Source organism: Protopterus annectens, chromosome 1.part1, assembly GCF_019279795.1.
Source record: "Protopterus annectens isolate FY-2018-M chromosome 1.part1, PAN1.0, whole genome shotgun sequence".
Classification (NCBI taxonomy): Eukaryota; Metazoa; Chordata; order Ceratodontiformes; family Protopteridae; genus Protopterus; species Protopterus annectens.
The window spans coordinates 1,221,650,622-1,221,668,593 of record NC_056726.1 but is presented as its reverse complement, the minus strand read 5'-3'; the positions used below and the strand labels follow the sequence as shown (position 1 = coordinate 1,221,668,593).

The window sequence follows — 17,972 nt, the reverse complement described above, 5'->3', positions numbered from 1 at the left end:
AAAATAAAGGGACTACATTTTTTTACTGCTTGTATCCTGCTATCCATATCTATAGACAAGAGTTTCCAGTTTCTTAGTTTTTGTATTTTATTTTGTTTAGTGTCTTCCCACATATCCTTAGCTGCCATAACAGAATGCTTTTTAAATTGTACTCCTAATTACTTCATTTTATCATGCCCCCGAAAGTATGGGTATTGGTGAAGCAATTCAAGTGTGAGTACATATTTTACAGCTACAGCTTTTGTTTTATTTTCTTTAATTTTATATCCAGAAAATACCCAGAACTGTCTCAAAATGTTCCACAACACTGAGATCCCCTTTTCTGATTCGTCTGGTACAAAATAGTATCATCTGCAAATAAAGCCAACTTTTCTTGAGTGCCATACTAATTATATCTTTATATCAGAGTCCCTTATTTTCTTTGCCAGTGGTTCTAAATATAACACAAATAACAATGGGGAAAGAGGACACCTCTGGCTGGTTCCTGTGTTCAGACACAGCATGTCAGAGGAGAACCCTCCCACTTTGATTTTTGCCTCCAGTCCCTCGTATATCCTCCTAATTAACCTTATTATATCAGGAAATGCAAATGCTTCCATTGCTGTACTCTTAAAATCCCAGCTTACTTGGTAGAATGCTTTCTTTGTACAAAGACCCACCAACAATAACAACATTTTCTTAAATTCTGCTTCTGTGTGGGTCATCAGTGTTATAGTAATGTTGTCAAATGTTTGCCTCACACCACATTGATCTGTATCTATTAATTTTAGCAATACATTTGCTACTCTTTTAGCCATTATAGACATAAACACCTTATAATCATGGTTTAAAATTGAAATGGACTGGTATGAAACTTAGTGTGATGGGCCTTTACTGTCTAGTTATTACAGCCACCACAGCTTTTTTCCAGGATGTTGATGCTTCCCCTCCTTTTAAAATACTGTTAAATCTTTCCAGTTCTTTATCACTTTCTTCCCTCCTAGCGTCCAGATTTCCCCTAAAATGCAACCTATTCCTGGAGAACATCCTGCATATTGGTTATACAGCACCATTTTATCTCATCTCCTCCTATATTGACTGCTGTTGTTGAGCGTTCTCTACCTCTAACCATGGCTTATTTAAGTATTCCATAAATGTTTCCATTTCTGCTTTTTCTTGATTTCCCCACTTCTGTTCTTTACATAAATTATCATAACATTTCTGAAGTATCTCCAATACCTCTATAGGAGCTCTGGTTATTTCTCTTGTTATATGCGCCATAACTTTGGCAACAGCCCTTTCTAATTTCTTTTGCTTAAGTTGTTATGCCAAAAGTTTTCCTGCTCTGCAGTTATCAAAAAACAGTTACTTAAAATATTTCTAAACATACTTATATATTCAGGCACTCCCTTATTTTCCCTTTAGCACTCTTCATTTGCCCCTCTTCTTTGTTCTGTGAGATTCACTTTATTCTGTAATACTTTAACCTCTGTTAGCCCCTCTAAGTAATTCTTTTTACTTCTTAGCAATATCTCTCTTTTCCTTTTATTTCTGCCCTGTTTTTAAATTCCACTTTCATTTTATCCCACTCTGGAATATTTTCTCTCTTTTCTAAAAAACTCCCAAATAATTTCCACTACCCACTCCTTAAATTCCTCTCATTTTAACGGGAAGGTGGAGAAGTGCCAGTGTCATGTCAATTTACCCTATCTTATATTAATATTATTTGACATGACTCTGACATATTTTGTGGATGTGTGCGTTCTCATCAAATAAAAACATACATGTGAAATAAATACAATTTCTCTCTAGTCTAGACCAGTTATTGTACCTTGGGGAATAATATGTAAATTATCTCTGCATTTCTATTGCTGAATTCACATCTTTCTTACCAAATATTTTCATAAATTTCTTCAGAAATGTACCATCTTTTGTTATAGTATTCCATCTAGACCCCCAGATACATCCTCATTGTTGCAAATCAGATTCCATTACTGAAAGCTGATTATTACTCCCAAAAATATTTTAAGCTCTATAATACCACTTGTAGGTGGAATATAAGTAACATGCCAGCATATTCCCCATCCCTTGCCAATAGCCTCTTACAACCACAAATCTGCCATTATTATCATTTTCCCTCTTCTGTCACTATTCGAGCTTTGGTAGCAATTGATATAAGTACTTCTCTTTTCCTTTGTCCCTCATAATATGCTGAATATCCATCCTGAAATCCTTTCTTTATCAAATGCACATGCTCAGTTCTTTCCAAATGTTTATCTTGTATCATTGCTATTTCTTTTTTGTCTGTACCTGTAAAACCATTCACATTCCTAGATAACATGGAAAGGGTTGTCATTATGATAAGCAGTCATTATTCTCACCTACTATATATGGCTGCCTTTTTTAAATGTATATTTCCATTTTTTGACAGATTAATCCTTTATATATATTTTTTCTTATCAACATTGGAATATGTCACATTTTATAGGACTTTTTGTTTTAATGAAAACCCTCAAACAAACAAAAAAAACACACACAAGCACACCCTCAGAGCACCCTATTACCTGTTAACTTGATACAAACACTCAAAACTCTGTACTTGTTCAGATAATGAGAGTTAAATCCTCCTAATAAGAAAAAAATGTCCCAAATAGACATCTGCAAACATGGGCCTTAATTGACCTAAAGTTAAGGTTATCTGTGTTAAGAAGCATGTAATTACCTGTGCTTCTACTTAAACTAATTGGTGTCTGTTGTCTTTTTATCTTTATTCCCTTCCCAGATATGAAAAACAACTTGCATGTTTTTAGAAAACATTAACTTTTAGCCTGGAAGAAACCAGTGTTCTAGATTTTTACTACTCTATTATCAGCATGTCTCCATGGAAATGTAAGAAAAAAATGTTTAGTCCTCTGCTGCAAGCTGTAAGGACAAAATTAAACATTTATTGCTAAAGGAATTTTTTCATTATATTTAGTGTTCTCTTATTTACTTGTTTTCACTTAAAACTTATTAGTGTAAGCCAAGGGTCTTAATCCAGACATTCATCTAAACAAAAGTAAGGGAAAACATCTCAGCTCTACATATATTATGATCTGTGTAATTTTGCACCACAACCCCCACATCAGCAATCCAAGATTGCAACCTATTAGCTTAAACATGCTTTTGTGTAGCCTTTTTTATCATTTTGAATTGCAATCCTAACATTTCTTAATACTAAAAAAGAAGAAAGAAAGAAAAAAGGCATTTGTTTACTGTAGTATCTTTCTCACATACAAGAACAGCTAAAATGCTTTACTGTAAAAATGCAATTTATATTCTAAAATGTTTAATAAAAATACTGCTAAAAACAGAAAATGTTCCTTCCTTTTTACCTCTGCTCAGTGTCCTTCCAAACATTAATGATATGAACCGAGGCAAATACCTTTCACTTCCCCACAAGTTTAACAAACTCAGAAAAAATCCATTCTTAAATTTTTGCTTACACATTCAGATTTCACAAATGCAATTGATGATTTGCAGTCTTACATTTCTTCACTAATTTCCTTGTTGCTGGTCTACTCCTGGTTAATTTCCATCTCCCGACTCAAGTCGGGTTCATTTACAAAGTACTCCCGATTATTCTGGCCAACTCCTGTACTTTTGTCTGTCTCTCAATCATTTTCCTTTGAACAGTGGAAAAGGTTTCACTGACAAAATCTCTCCATGTGCTTTATTATCAGAAGGCTGAGAAGCAGAGTCCCCTTCTACTTGTTGGCTCACTTTTTGTTGGATCAACTTTTGTATTTCCTCTTTAGCCAGTTCTGCTTCAAAAAATGACTTTGATCCTCCAGGAAAAAAAAAATTCTGAAGATAGCCGGATACAGCAGCTTCAATCTTACACCTGCCTCTTGACATCCCCTGATTGCTGTAATAAATTTGTTTCTCTTCTGCCTGGTGTACAGTGAATAGTTATTTTCTACAAATACTCATCTCCAACTCTTAATACTTTGCCCTTTTGCCACAATTTTGTCAGGAGCAATTATTTTTGCTAGTAGGTTTACATCTTTACTAATACAGGCTTTGGCTGCTTTCTCATGACAATATTTGCAGCATACACACACACAGTATGCCCTTTCAATTAACATTTCCTGTTGTGGAATACCAGTCAAGTTGCTTATTTGTGCCTTCATAAAATTAATACAGCCTGTTCCTTCTATTGTCTCTAGTAAAACAGAAATATCTCAGAATTACCTATGTGCCCTGTCCTTTAATTCTACCATTTTTTTGAAACATTTCCTCTTGAACCGTCTCATATTCCTCCATCCTTTTCTTCATTTCAACCTCTGATTTGTGAAGTTTTATCAGATCATCTGATTAAAGCTTCTTCCATTTTTCCAGCCTTTTGTTATTTGAGTTGATATTCTCATTCAGTGTTTTGTCTGTTTTAATCAGCTCTGAGCACATTGGATTTATTTTTCCTCTAGGTTACTGGAAGCCATGTCTTGCACCAAAGCTGGAGCTTGAACTGCTTTTTTCTAAACAGCTGCAGGAGTCTTCCCAGTCAGGGATTTTTCTTCACCTTTTCTAGATGAGTTTCTTTCAATCTCTCTTAGTTTCTTCTTTGCTGGCATAGAAGTGGTGTGCTTACTAACCAGTAACTGAATTTACTAAAAGTGACTGAGTTCCTGGCCCTTGTCTTTGGATTTTTTTCACACAGGGAGAACAAAAGGTAAGCTGTTAATCAGTGTGTAGCGTTCTTTCTCTCCCTTGTTAAATGTAATACTGCTGTCTTGCTACTCCACACTTCAGCTACCCACATCATCCTTCAATTCCTTCCCTTAAGTCTGGTATACTAGCTGACCCATTTTAGTTCAGGGTAGTGGTGCTTAAGTATGGCAATAAGCTAGATTCATGGTATTACTGAGTGGTGGGCACTCAGGCTCTCTGCCTGGGAGACATGCTGTGATGTGGATTCACAAATATATTTGTTAAGCCTACAGTCTGCTGACCATAAAGAATCTTGCTTGACATAATTCATTATTGATGTTTTCTACTTCTGGATGAATCGAGATTATTTTAGGGCAGTTAATGACTGACCTTTTTGCTTTATAAGGGGGTTTTCACAATGGGTCCAGTTATTCAGCTGTCAAAGTACAAATGGCCACTATCTCTAGCTTTTGTATAGTTCAGAATGACAACTCTGTAGCCTCTTTGAGAACTTCTATGGCTTTCCTCAGAGGAACCTTTCTTCTTCAGCCTCTTCTGTCAGAGACCTGGTACTTCTATGGAATATTATCATCATATTACAAGCATTATCTCAGTCACAGTTTGAGGGAAAATAAATTAATATGGCAGGGCCTTATGTGACAGTGGCCTCTTCGTCTCTCACTGTTCATCTCATGTTCTTGTGAAAGTTGTCAATATGTGTCCATTTTTGTTGGAGTCGCTTGTGGTTGGGTGTGGAGTGGGAGCAGCCATGGTGACATTGGATCAGTTAGATCGGTGGACTGCTCAGATTAGCTTGGGTGGCTGGAGTGATTGGTGACTGTTTGGCCCTACATGTGGAGAGGTGCACCGGGTGGAGCAAATGGTGGAGATCCAAGTGTCAGAGGGCGTCGGATGGTGCCGGCTGGTGTGTGGAATCCGGATATAATTTTTGACAGAGGAACTGGACCATTGCTGGTGTGGAGACGATGTTGGTGGCAAAGTGGATGATGGACTGAGATCATGGACAACAATGAAGGCTGTGACAGTTGATCTGGATTAGAGTGGTTGGTGGAGACAGATTGTTTGTTGAATGTGTGCCGTTCGAGTTTTTGATTTTCGGTTTTCTGTTAGATCTATGGATGGAACTGGACTGAGATTTGCTGGTGGGATATGGAGCTTTGGTTGGCCTAGACTCTGTGTTGTGTGTGTATATTGTTTATGTGCTTGTGTTTTTTTTGTTGAAATTGTTCTGTGTTATGTGTATTTATGAGCTTGAAGAAACATAATTTTGCTCAGCTGTGCACTTTGTGGTTGTATGGTCTGAATGACAATAAAGTTTTACTTGACTTGACTTGAGTTGGGAGCATCAGTAGATTTAAAATTCCTGCCTTGGAAAATGTTTGTTCTTTTGCCTGCCACTTCAGTTAAATGGATTTAAGAGATACAAGTGCTTGCCTACAAGCTGCCCTATTTGGTCTTCCACAAGGACAGGGTTTCCTTAAGGATTAATGCATCCTTCCTTCCTAAGGTGGCATCTGAAGGGAATATAAATCAGTCAGTAAATCTAGCAGTCTTTTTTCCAGGGTTTTCAAGCAAAGGTGAGTACATGCTACATATACTAGATGTTCATCACCAGCTCACGTTTTATCTCCATAGAACTAAACCATTTAGAAAGTCAGATCAGTTGTTTGTGGCATTGTCAAAGTCTAGATTTGGCAAAGTTGTGGCTAAAGTTACCCTGTCCAGATGGTTACGTGAGTGCATTTCCTTTGTGTACAATAAAAGGGCTTGTCTTTACAATCTAAACCTAAGGCTCATTCCACAAGGGCAGTGACTACATTTACAGCTTTTGCCTGCCGACCGCCTGTTGATGACATTTGTGCTGCAGCTACTTGGTTGACAGTTCATACCTTTGTATCTCATTATTAGCTTGATAAGCAGTCTAGATCATGCTCCTCATTTGGTTCCACCATCCTCAGGAATGTCCTTCCTTGATACCACCACCGTATATATGCTTGGGAATCTGTCCTATAGTTAAATCTGACAAAAACAGACAACATTGGAAATGAAAGTCATGTACGTCCCAGGACAGTGGATCCATGTTGTCTGATTTTTGTCCGGTTAACTTCCCTTCCACCTGTCCACTTCAAATTATCCCAAATAGGGCTCTGATAACTGGGTCAACTCTGACATTCCTTGTCTGTGTGCAGTCATTACTGCCAGTTTTCCATAACTCTGCCTATTTTTCCTGTCATGTATTCTGGATCTGGTTTTGAATGAGAGTTATATGATTGGTGTGTAACTTCATTCATCAACTTCTAGATATAATATTTTCATGGTGGCACACTTGATGTGAGGTACTGAGGTGGAGTTCAGGGAATTATGGGTGGGGGAAGAGGGAGAGCCCTGGAACTAAAGAATTTCAGATTGGTGCCAAGGTCAGATCCAGTTGGATCTGACTACCCATAGTTGAACCACACAAAAATCAGACAACATGGATCTGTTGTTATGGTTAAGTACATAACTTTCATTTTATATACCTTCCACAAAACCTATGGGACCAGTATGTCTTTAATATTTCTGAGAAACATATAGGTTTATAAAGGCCCTTTAGGGTGTTAGCCTAGCATTCTGCTATAATTCTATGATTACACATTGCATTGTAATTAGCCATACAGCATCCTGCAGTTCTTAGCACATTATGCTGTAATTGATAGTACAGTATGATGTAATTGATAGTACAGCATGATGTAATCAGGGTTACAATAGTTCATAATCCTGAGCAGTGCAAACTGTGTAATCCTTATCACATGATGCTGTAATGGGTATTATTGTACAATGCACCCTAGGTAACGCAAACTAGACATAAAACGTGAAGTTCATTGCGTTTCTTTTAGAGTATAGCATAAAGGTAAAACAAATGTAAGCTAGGTTCTGTTACAGGAGGTATTTCCCGAGTAAAAATAGTAAAAGAGGTCTGGTCCAACATTTACCTGTTGCCATTAAGTAATCTCAGACCCACTTCAGGTAGTCCTCCAAATATATTCACATGTGTTTTCCTATACTGCATGCACTGTTCTAATAAATTGTCCATGTGGTATCATCCAAATTTTAATAATGCTTGCCACAGTACTCCATTTCTTAAAGAGCCAGAAGTCTCTTCCAACCAAGTTTCTGGCTGATTATCACCAAGGGTTCCTACTTTTGACCATAATACTCCTTCACTGAGAGACGGGCATTTCTTCCAGTAGAGTTCCTGGACTGCAACCACGAGAAGCCTCTGCTCTTGTTTATATAACTTCCTCTTCACTGAGAGGCAAACCTCTCTGCTATATGTTCTTCTGTTCTTCCGTTTAACTTTATTTCTGCAGGTGTCCCAAATCGGTTTGTGTTGCTGCATGCTTTACAGTTTTGTTTGGGGTATATGTAGCAGCTCAACGTCAAGCAGCGCTTTCATAACAACAAAGAGTATTTTGTGTTTTTATTTCCTTTTACTTACTTTTTAATATCTTCTCTGCCACAGGTGGTATATGTTGTACATGTAAAATTGACCAATTAAGTTCTTAAAGTTAGAGCTTTCCATGAGTTTATAAAAACGTAACGTATGAAGTTCTAAAGGTGTGCTCGAGAGAGAGAGAAACAGTTACTGTAAAAGAAAATTCACAACTGCCTACTGAGGAAAATATCTGCTATCTCTGCTATCTTCTTTTTCTTGCAAAGCAGCAATCAAAAGCTTAAGAGCAATTAAAATGCTCAAAGTCTAGTGATTTTTCAGGTACTGCACATCAGTCTCAAAACAGTAACTGTTTCCACACTAAATATTAAGAAGCTTTGAAGTTTGTCAGCTTCCAAACTGCAATCTTTATTTCTAATGGCACAGTGCATGCTTCCACATGCTGTGCATGACATCTGCTAAGTCTACCCATAGTGTCCGTGTCACTGGGTGTTGCAGAGCAGTGGCAGAAATAGACCTTTTCATTTCTTCAAAAAAAAAAAAAAAAACAAGCAGTTAAGAAAATATTGTATCAGGCCACCAATCTCAGGAGCTTGGGCAGCAGATGTCTTCTTAGTCAGCTGAGAGGGTCAGTTCCTTTTGCCTTTCCTGCCATCCTTCTTTTTTTTAAGGTTCATTCATAAAGTATGCAGCTTATAACCTTTCTTTGCCAAGGCAGCGTTGAGGTGGAGCCTGTACCACTTCCTTAGTGTATGGACTTATCTTAGAAAAATGTTGACTCATATACCTCTACCTGAAGACCTTAAGGCAGACAGCGTAGATAATTTATATTATATTTTCTGAGGACATTTGCAATTATAAAAGAGGCTAGAAAACCAAATATAAGGAAATCATAACTAGCTAACTGGAAAAAGAAATTCTCTTTGTTGCCAAAAAGTGCCATGGCCAGTCTAGACAACAGTGTTTGTAGTTGTCAGATACTTGTCAGACCTTTACAAGTCAGGTTTATGTTATGTGTCTGTGCCTGCCATACCCTCTGATTCCCCTTAACTCCTTACTACCAGTGAAACATTTCTTTAATGCATTAATACACTTGAGTCCACCCAAGAAGGAACTCTATCATCCATCAAATCTAAATTACGTATTGAAAAAAATTGCCATAGCCACCATTTTTGCCAGCTGCTACAGAACTTCTCAAAGTCCTGACGTAGAAGGCTGTCTTTCTAGTAGCCGTAAACTCTGCCAGAAGGATTTCTGAACTGGTGACCCTTTTCTGCAAACAGCTCTTCCTCATCTTACACAGGGATATGATTATCCTTTGCACCAGTTTGACCTTCATGCTCAAAGTAGGGACAAAAGCCTGTCTTAATCAGGCGGGCAACCTCCTGGTGTTTTGCCCAACCCACCAGTAGAACAAGAGTGAAAGGATTCTGCATAGTCTGAATGTATAGAGGCAAATGAGTTTTTATTTTCTTGGAAAAGACTAAAGAGATGAGAAGAACAAACTAGCTATTCATTACCTTTGCTATGGAGGGCATGCTTGCATCACAAGCACAAGCACAAACAGGCGGAATTGAAATTACCAGCACCCATCATCTCATTTATTACTCCTTTCAAGGTAAAATGGCCACTCTGCTAGGGCACCGAATCTACAACAGACTTCCTTGGGTGGTTGGGGTCAGTACCCAAGACTCTCTTGGAAGCAGCTATCTGGTTGGTCATCTCTCTACCCCCTTTTCCAAACACTTTAATCTAGACATTACCTCCAGAGTCTGGGCAGATTTTGCCATAGCCATCCTGCAAGGGTTATTACAACCCACCTATTCAGAGGTAGTCACCCCACATTACACAGGCTTTGGGAATCATCCCAAGAGTAAACACTACTCAACAGTGGACATACTCCAACACATGCAGTCATATTAGATGACCTTACATTTACTGCTGCAGTATTCTTAACAATATGGGATTCCCTGCTGCTGAAGCACGGCTGCTGGCCAGTCATCCAAAGGCTTCTGAATTTAAAAGGTATGCCAAACGTCACCATACGCTGCCTGCATAATGGTGACATTCAGGCTTATCAAAACAAGGAACAACTTTGCTGCCAGTCTGGACGTATTTTTTACACCCTCAGTCTGTTTACCTACATATGTCTTCTGCCAGTTGAACGCATTTTCATTCTCCAGTGACTTCCTACGCCTGTTTGCTGTCCCATTGGAGATTTTGTTTTTTCTCATTTTCTTTTGTGTTTCTTCAGGTTAATGTCATCCAGGAATGGTAAATGCCAGTGTGGGAGACTGATTCCCTGTAGAGACAGCCACGATAAGTGTCGTTTTTGCATAGGTGCTTCTCATGACCATACGCCTTGTTCTATTTGTCAGGTGTTTGTTCCAAAAACCCTTCGCAGTAGACTTTCTTCCCTTCTTGAGAACCAGTGTCTTAAGCTACTCGCTAAAGATACTATGGAAGGAATCTCCCACCCTGAGGGCCAGCCTTTAGGGAAGAAGAAGGTGAAAAAGGTATGACCGGAATCTTCTGCTGTCCAGCTTCTGCCAGGTGTTTCTGCAAGGTCATTACAAACCTAGGCGCTCACCTGGCTGTGTTGTTGGATTTCTGTGCCATGACCATGTTGGATGCCGGTGAGGATCTAGTTGGCAGCATGTCTGAAGAGGCTTTGCAGCCGTCTGTCTTGGATGTTCAACGAGAACCACTGTTTATTTTTTTCTGAGGGGCCTAGGGGAGTTCCTCAGTTTCTAGATGGAGAAGATGTTCCTGCTATGGTTCTCGACTGTCGTCCTGAATCTGAGCCTTCTCAGGATATTCCCTTAAAAAAGAAATAAAAAAATTAAACATGTTTCTTCTGCTTCTAGGGGTCCACAAAGTGAGTGGCAGGCTTTTACTTGGGGGTTATTTTCTGCCTTACTATCCTTAAAGCCTCCTCATGGGGTTTCAGTTCCTGCCCCTTAAAAGGCCTAGAGACCAGAATTATTCTGAGGATGAGTCTGATTCTGCTGATGAATCCCCAACTTTATTGTACGCAAATTCCTTTTCCTTTGGACTACGGGTTAGAGGAGGAAGAATCTATTAGTCCTGATGTTCCTTTGCAGGAAATTTCTTTTGGGGACATACTCTCAAGGATGATGGATTTTAAGTGGGATTGCATTCAGGTCTCTGATATCTATAACAGGTACTAAGAGTTGTTGCAGATGGACTCTCCTGTCTGGGCTGCTTTACTGGATGTTTTCTCCAATGCCTGTCAGGTGCCCGATTCTCTCCCCCGCTGTTCCCAAGAAGTCTGATAAGTTTTATAGGGTTCCTGAGGATTGTTCTTTTTTATGTAAATGTCCTGATGCTGCCCCTCGGTATTGTCTGTAGCCTCTGATAAGCCATTTCAATTGCTTCCTTCACCCAAGTTATTGCCTTCTGTCAAGGACCACAGAACTATGGACAGGCTGGTCAAAAAGGTTTACACTTCTGCTGCCCTAGATTCTAAGCCATTAATTATCAGACCCATATGTCTAGGTATGTGTGTTGGCTCTTCTTTCTCAGGCCACAACTTCTTTCTGATTCTCCAGACTCTGATGGTAAAACTTCTGTTCTTTCCTTGCTAGGGACTTCCTCTCAGGTCATTCGTCATTCTATTAAATTTAGTTATGACATGGTGGATGTCTCTTCTAGGGCTTTTGTTTTTGGTTCAGTTAGGTATTCTTGGCTTAGGCTTCAACCTCTACCTGATGATATTAAAGCTAAGTTGATCGATCCTCCTCTGGATTCTAAAATTTTGTTTGAGGAAACTGCTGCTGGTTTAAGTCCCTTCAGGATAAGGGTAAGGCCTGACAGGAGCTTAAAGAAGTGTTTGTTTCTCCTGAATCCTAAATTTCAGAGAAACTACCCCACTAAGACTGCCTTTGTTTGTAGGCAGTCCCGTCCTTCTACTAAAGGTAAGAAGAGTGGCAAATGGACTCCTCCTGCTAAGGCTACTCAATTTTTGGGGACTCCAAAGCCTTCCTTTCTGCAGACCAGGTTCTGTGCGACTGTCCATCCCCTGCCAGCCACATTCCTCTTTCTCTTTGCCTTTCTCTTTCTTTTCCGATTTGGCTTCAGATCAATTGAGATTCTTGGGTTCTATTGATCATTCGTCAAGGGTACTTCATGGTGTGGAAATCCCATCCTCTTTTTATGGGCATTCCTCATCCTCCTTGGGGACATCTTCCCTTTTTACTGGAGGTTCTTCAAGTTCTCTTGTCTCAGGGTACTATTCGAGAGATGCCTGTGTCCCAAAGGGGGAAGGGTTCTACTCCCGGCTGTCTCTAGTGCCTAGAAAATAGGGCACGTGTAGACCCATTCTAGACCTCTCTCATCTAAACACTTTTTCTAAAGGTACCTTCCTTTTGGATGTTGTCCATTCAGATTCTGTTTCTTCTTTTGCTCCCTCAGCCTGTATGGTGAATTAAGTTTAATTGTGGCAATTTGTGGATGGATAGTTTTGGAAGAGGGATTGTTGTGTTCTCTCAAAATGCTTTTTAATTATCACTAAGAAATGGGAGAAATAGATCCTCGTTGTCAAGGTACAGATTTCTGAGTGGATGTCATGGCATTGGAGTAACACAAGACTCATCTTGCTAATGAATTTAATTAGCAACTCTGGCCAGTAAGTCATTTTGCTGTCATAATTAGGGAACTTATGAATCTCTAGAAACAATTTTCCTCTAACAGGCTGGCTACAACCTTTACAGGTAATAAATAGTTAAAGTTGCATTTAGCAGACTGATTGACATATGCCATTTTTATAGATTTAAGCTATATTTGTATTTTATAATATAAGGGGTATTTTGTCTTATTTTCCCATGTTAACATGACAATGGGAATCTTAAAATGCAGATGTCTCAAAACATGTGCAATGTACAGTTTTGATAGCTGCACAGAAAAAGATATAGTCGTACACTGTAAGGGCCGGATTCTAAGAGTTACTTTCAGAATAAGTGAGTTACTTTGGTGTAAGGCTTATCTTTAAACAAGCTTACGTCAGGGGCCAGATTCCAAAAGAACTGCTCTCAGTGTAAGTAACTTTACGATGCTGCCTTGTTTTGTCATGTGCAGTTTGTAGAAGAAAGACCTCAAACAGGAGTTGGTCAATTCCTGTTTATAGCTGGTTGTAAGTAATTTAACTGGTATTGAAGTAACCTGCATGGGATTTTGACAAACAGTGTCCCTAACTGTTAGGTTCTCAGTCAACAGGTCATACTATGTGACAATCTGCTGTTATGATAAATTAATTTTTAACTCTTATTAGTAAGATTTCTTATGTGAACCAACTACCACCCAAACCAGTATGTTGATGTCAGTCAGTTGTTTCAGCTAATAATGAAGTTAAGCCTAATCAAAAATGGAGATGGACATTGCTTACAACTTGTGCTGTCTAGACATTCAGAAGTTTGCTTGCCGTGTCATGTGTGCATCTACAACATATTTTACACTGTTTTTCTGTTTCAGCTGTGGGCAGCAAAGTGAGGTGACCGATATGGTAGACGAGTTCACTGAACTTGTTACAGAGCAAGATCAAAGAGGCATTTCAAAGGATGAGAGCTGCCTGGGAGTGGCATCCGCTACAGATGCAGTGTCTACTGCCCGCACCTGTGCTCAAGTGGAGAGTCTCCAAGAAGGCTTTTCCTGTGAACTGCAGTCTGATGGTAAGACCTCCCTCATTATGGTTGCCAGTGCAGAGACTAGTTGTCCTGACAAGGCACTGACAGGTAACACCTTAGAAATGCAAGACCAAGCAGATGCTCACCTACCGAGTGGGAACAGACTTCAGAAGGAGGTTTACTGTGAAGCAGAAGATGTGTCCGTTGAACATGCTGAGCAATCTTTAGATGCCACAGAAAGACCTGAGGGATCTGGTCCTGAAACACCTATTCAGCAGTCTAAGGAAGCACTTCTAGATGAACAGTTACAAGAAGAGCTGATAGATGAAGATGGTGAACAGTTGTTTGGATCTGCCAAGAAGCCAAAAATCCATATCTCTGAGGAAACTGATATTGAGGCACTAATCCCTCGAGGAATGAAAGAGTGCCCCATTTGTGACAAATCCTTCCCCTCAACATCTGCACTCAGAATGCACTACTTAATCCACACAGACTTCAGACCCTTCAAGTGCAACATCTGCGGAAAGGCATACTGTCAGAAGGGGAATTTGATTCGACACAAATGTTCCGATCTTGCTGAAAACAGGTATATAATTATGATAGAGTGCTACAGTAATCATTTTGCATCCTGTAGGATTTTAAAAGCATTCTTATTTATTTTTAAGAAGACATGTTGAAACTGCAGCACAAACACATACTGACTTAAGCATTAGTCAGGATAGTACTGATTTGCACTTTTTGTGTGGTTACCTTTCTAGGCATTCAAGTAGCCAAATGATGACTATAAAAAGTTAATCTCTGTAGTGTAACAACAAGTTCAGTCAATGGCCTTGGTCCTGGTTCACTGACTCGGAAGAACCAACTGACCATATGTCAGCTTGAGTGGGTATAGTTGGTTTGCTTTGCATAATGTCCCTCTGATACAGACCTGATGGTGTTTACTAGGCCAACAAATATCATAGCAGTGTACCAGTAGTCATTTGTGTATTATGCATCAAGCAGAAGAAGGGGATTGTGGATGAGGCAAAAATGCCTAAGAACATTCCACAGCCTACAGAGGGTTGTTAATAGTATCTACTGCCTGACCTTTACCATTTCTGGAGGAATGAAATTGAAGCCTATGATCAGCCATAGGAGAGACCTAAAAAGAGTTCAGAAGTAAACTCTGCCTATCTATTTGCTAAAAGGATCTTTTTGGTCATAATTCTTTCTTTTGACGGTGACCACAGTACAATAGTAAACCCAAAAGTGTGAATGAATTGAGATGAAGGGCAGATTGTCCTGCAGTATCAGATCCTCTTCTGTGAGGAGGGAAAATTGGAAGCACTTGGATATAATCTGGTCCCAACACGATTATAGAAGTTGATAAATACTGCTGGAGAGTTTAGGTGGCATATTGTATACTTGATATGTGATATTTTGTTACACACCATTGCGTCCTGAAGAGACATATGCTTTTCTACTGATCACTGGTGCAGTAGCCTAATCTGTATGGGTTAATCAATCCAAGAATAACAGTAGTTGGCCAATACTCAAAACTTTAGGGCATTTTCCATATACTCCAACTGTTAATAAGCTTGAGCACTACATATAAATAGGGCAGTTTGGGCCCTAAGCACTTCAGAAGTTTATTGCCATTGGAATGCTGTCCTCCTGTGAACTTCAGAAGAATGTTAGTAGGTGAGGTCTTATTTCGAGGCTGGGCAGAAAAGTTCCCCTCAGGAAAAATAAAACTTCCACATTACTTTATTTTATGAAGAAAAGTATTGCCTTTCTTCTTTGAATTAGTTTTATGTTAGAAAAACTGTCTTTATTTATGTATATTTTGCTGACTGTGTAAGTCCATCTAAGCCAGTGGCCTTTCAGGAGAGACTAGAGGTGGTGTTCACACTAACAAGGGGAGATTTAGCCAGGGAACCATGGAGCTTTTCCTACCCTTTTTGAACACAAGAGGGAGCGAGAGGACTTGTCACTAGTGCTTGGAGAATTCTAACATGGGGGAAGGTGTAAACATTGCTGCTGGAGAAATTTTGCAGAGTTAGAATCATAGTTAAACAGTTAGTGGAGGGTTTGGATACAGAGATACTGGCCAACATACTGAAGGAAGGAGAACTAAATAAAGGTGAGGATGTGAGCTGGAGTAATATGATGGATTGAGCAGTCTGATAGTGAAGCTGATACATTTTCAGAGAAGCACATTGTAAAAGCTGAGGTATACAAGCATGTTTGGCTGTTGGAGTGATTAGTTTTAAGAATATGCGCCTCCTGTAAATGGGTGCATTTCTTAGGTTGGTACTAGGCTAACTGTCTTTGTGGACCACTTTCAGCCTAGCCAATTACCCGCTGTGAGAATCAAACTCTGTATCTTGTTTCTGTGAGGCAAATGCCTTAACCATTACACCACCCCCCTCCCTATAAGATGACAGAAATGTGAAGTAAAGAAAAATATATGCAAATGCTGTAAGGCAAATTAGGGGAAATAGATGATTTAGGTATTTTGGGACTAAATAAGAACAGTATAAGAAATTAAGAAAGAGGTGTAATGGTTGTTGAATGGTGCAAAAAGAAAAATGATGGTTGTATTATGTTTGCTAGATGCAAGAAAAACAAGAAAAAATGAAGATGCATGGGGAAAAGGAATATATGGTCATTAGGATATGAAATGTGTTCTCAGTTGGGGTGTCAAAGAAGATGAAACAAAAATATTAAGTATAACAATTGTAATATGAGGAAGGGTGATGATATGTGTGTTAGGAAAATGTAAATTGTATGAGACTAATATTAATATATGCATATACAGAATTAATTTAGTTATTTATTTATTTATTGCTTTTATAGACTAGGGTAGTCCAACTGGGCTGTGGTAGCTTCTTTATAATGGAGGCCTGGTGAGAAAATACTCAGTAAAAAAATTGGAATTTTTATGCACTACAGAGAAACATAAATTAAAAGTTTAAAGTTACAATACGGACATGCAATAACTGAGAGACAGCTTACTATAGAAGAAAAAAATGCAGGCTGCAAAAAAATAGAGTAATTTACATATTAATGCAAGAGATAATTTGGTGTATGCAATGTGGTTCAAAATGTTTTACATTTATGGGTAGGAGAAATAAGAGAGGTGATGTGGGAGATATGAGTAGAAAGCAGAAAGGAGGAGATAAGAGCAGAAAACAGAGATTTGGTGAGTAAAGGTGGATAGTGTGTACATGATATATCTTAGGTTCATAGGTTGGTACTAGGCTGTTGGCCCTAGGGCCTATACAAGCCTAGCCATAACAATTCCCTGGATATTTCTTATAGGTTCATAGGTTGGTACTAGGCTATCGGCCCTTGGGCCTATAAGAAAGCTATAATAAAGTTGAGATGTAGACGGTAGTGAATATGAGCTGGGATTTTGCTGGAAGGGTAAACTTGTCAGGTGTCTACTGCCAGTAGAGACAGTAGAAATGGCAGTAATGTCAAAAGGATTGTAGGCAGTAGGAAACATGTCAAACAGAAAAAAATGTTTGAAGAATTAAAAAATATGCGATAGTAAACATGTTCGTAGTAATGAGTGGGGTCTTTAACTGTAATTTATGGAAAGAAAGGAAAGAAAAAAAGGAAAATAACTCAAGGTGCAAAGGTGATAAAAGAAATGGTGCAATGTGCTAACTTGCAATGTGCTAACTTGAGAGTAGGAAAAATAGAGAGGGACCATGCAAAAGGGGAATTTCAAAACAAAGATTATGTTATTTATTCATGTTACATGAATGAAGTGGCAGGTGGGGTAGAGGAAATAGATTTTTTTCTGATCACAGGGCAATATGGGTTGTGTTAGGTGATAATGAAGAAATTAAAGACGGGAAAGAATAAACTGCTTAACAGAGAATGTTAGTAAAAAGAAAAAAATGAAGGAGGAAGGTAGCAGAAGAGGTAATTCTCTTTCATACAGGCTATGCAGCAGAGGTCTGTGCCTGGCATATGAGGCATTGTTGATGGACCTCCTGCATATCTGAAAATGAACAGCACCAGAATTACCTGTTCTAAAGACTTAAACAATGCTTATGATGTAAATAGGACCTGCTGGAGAGACGGGCATGTATTCCAGAGATTATCGCCTTCTCTGGAACGGGATCCCCATCTGAGTGAAGCAAAGTTCCTGCATAACCCAATTCAAGTGTAAATTGGACAATTGGATGGGGAGTAGGACGTTTATCTGTGGTTCA

The 17,972-nt window shown here is 38.9% G+C and overlaps 1 protein-coding gene across 4 annotated transcripts in view; it reads left to right on the top strand.

Annotated features, from left to right (window-relative positions):
* Nucleotides 1–17,972, top strand: part of LOC122809357 — a 1,358,270-nt gene that overhangs the window by 330,754 nt on the left and 1,009,544 nt on the right. For all 4 annotated transcript variants that reach the window (XM_044080823.1, XM_044080814.1, XM_044080796.1 and 1 more), the window contains exon 4: nt 13,613–14,350. In XM_044080823.1, coding sequence (XP_043936758.1) covers nt 13,613–14,350 — 738 coding nt within the window. The remainder of the gene's footprint in view (nt 1–13,612; nt 14,351–17,972) is intronic.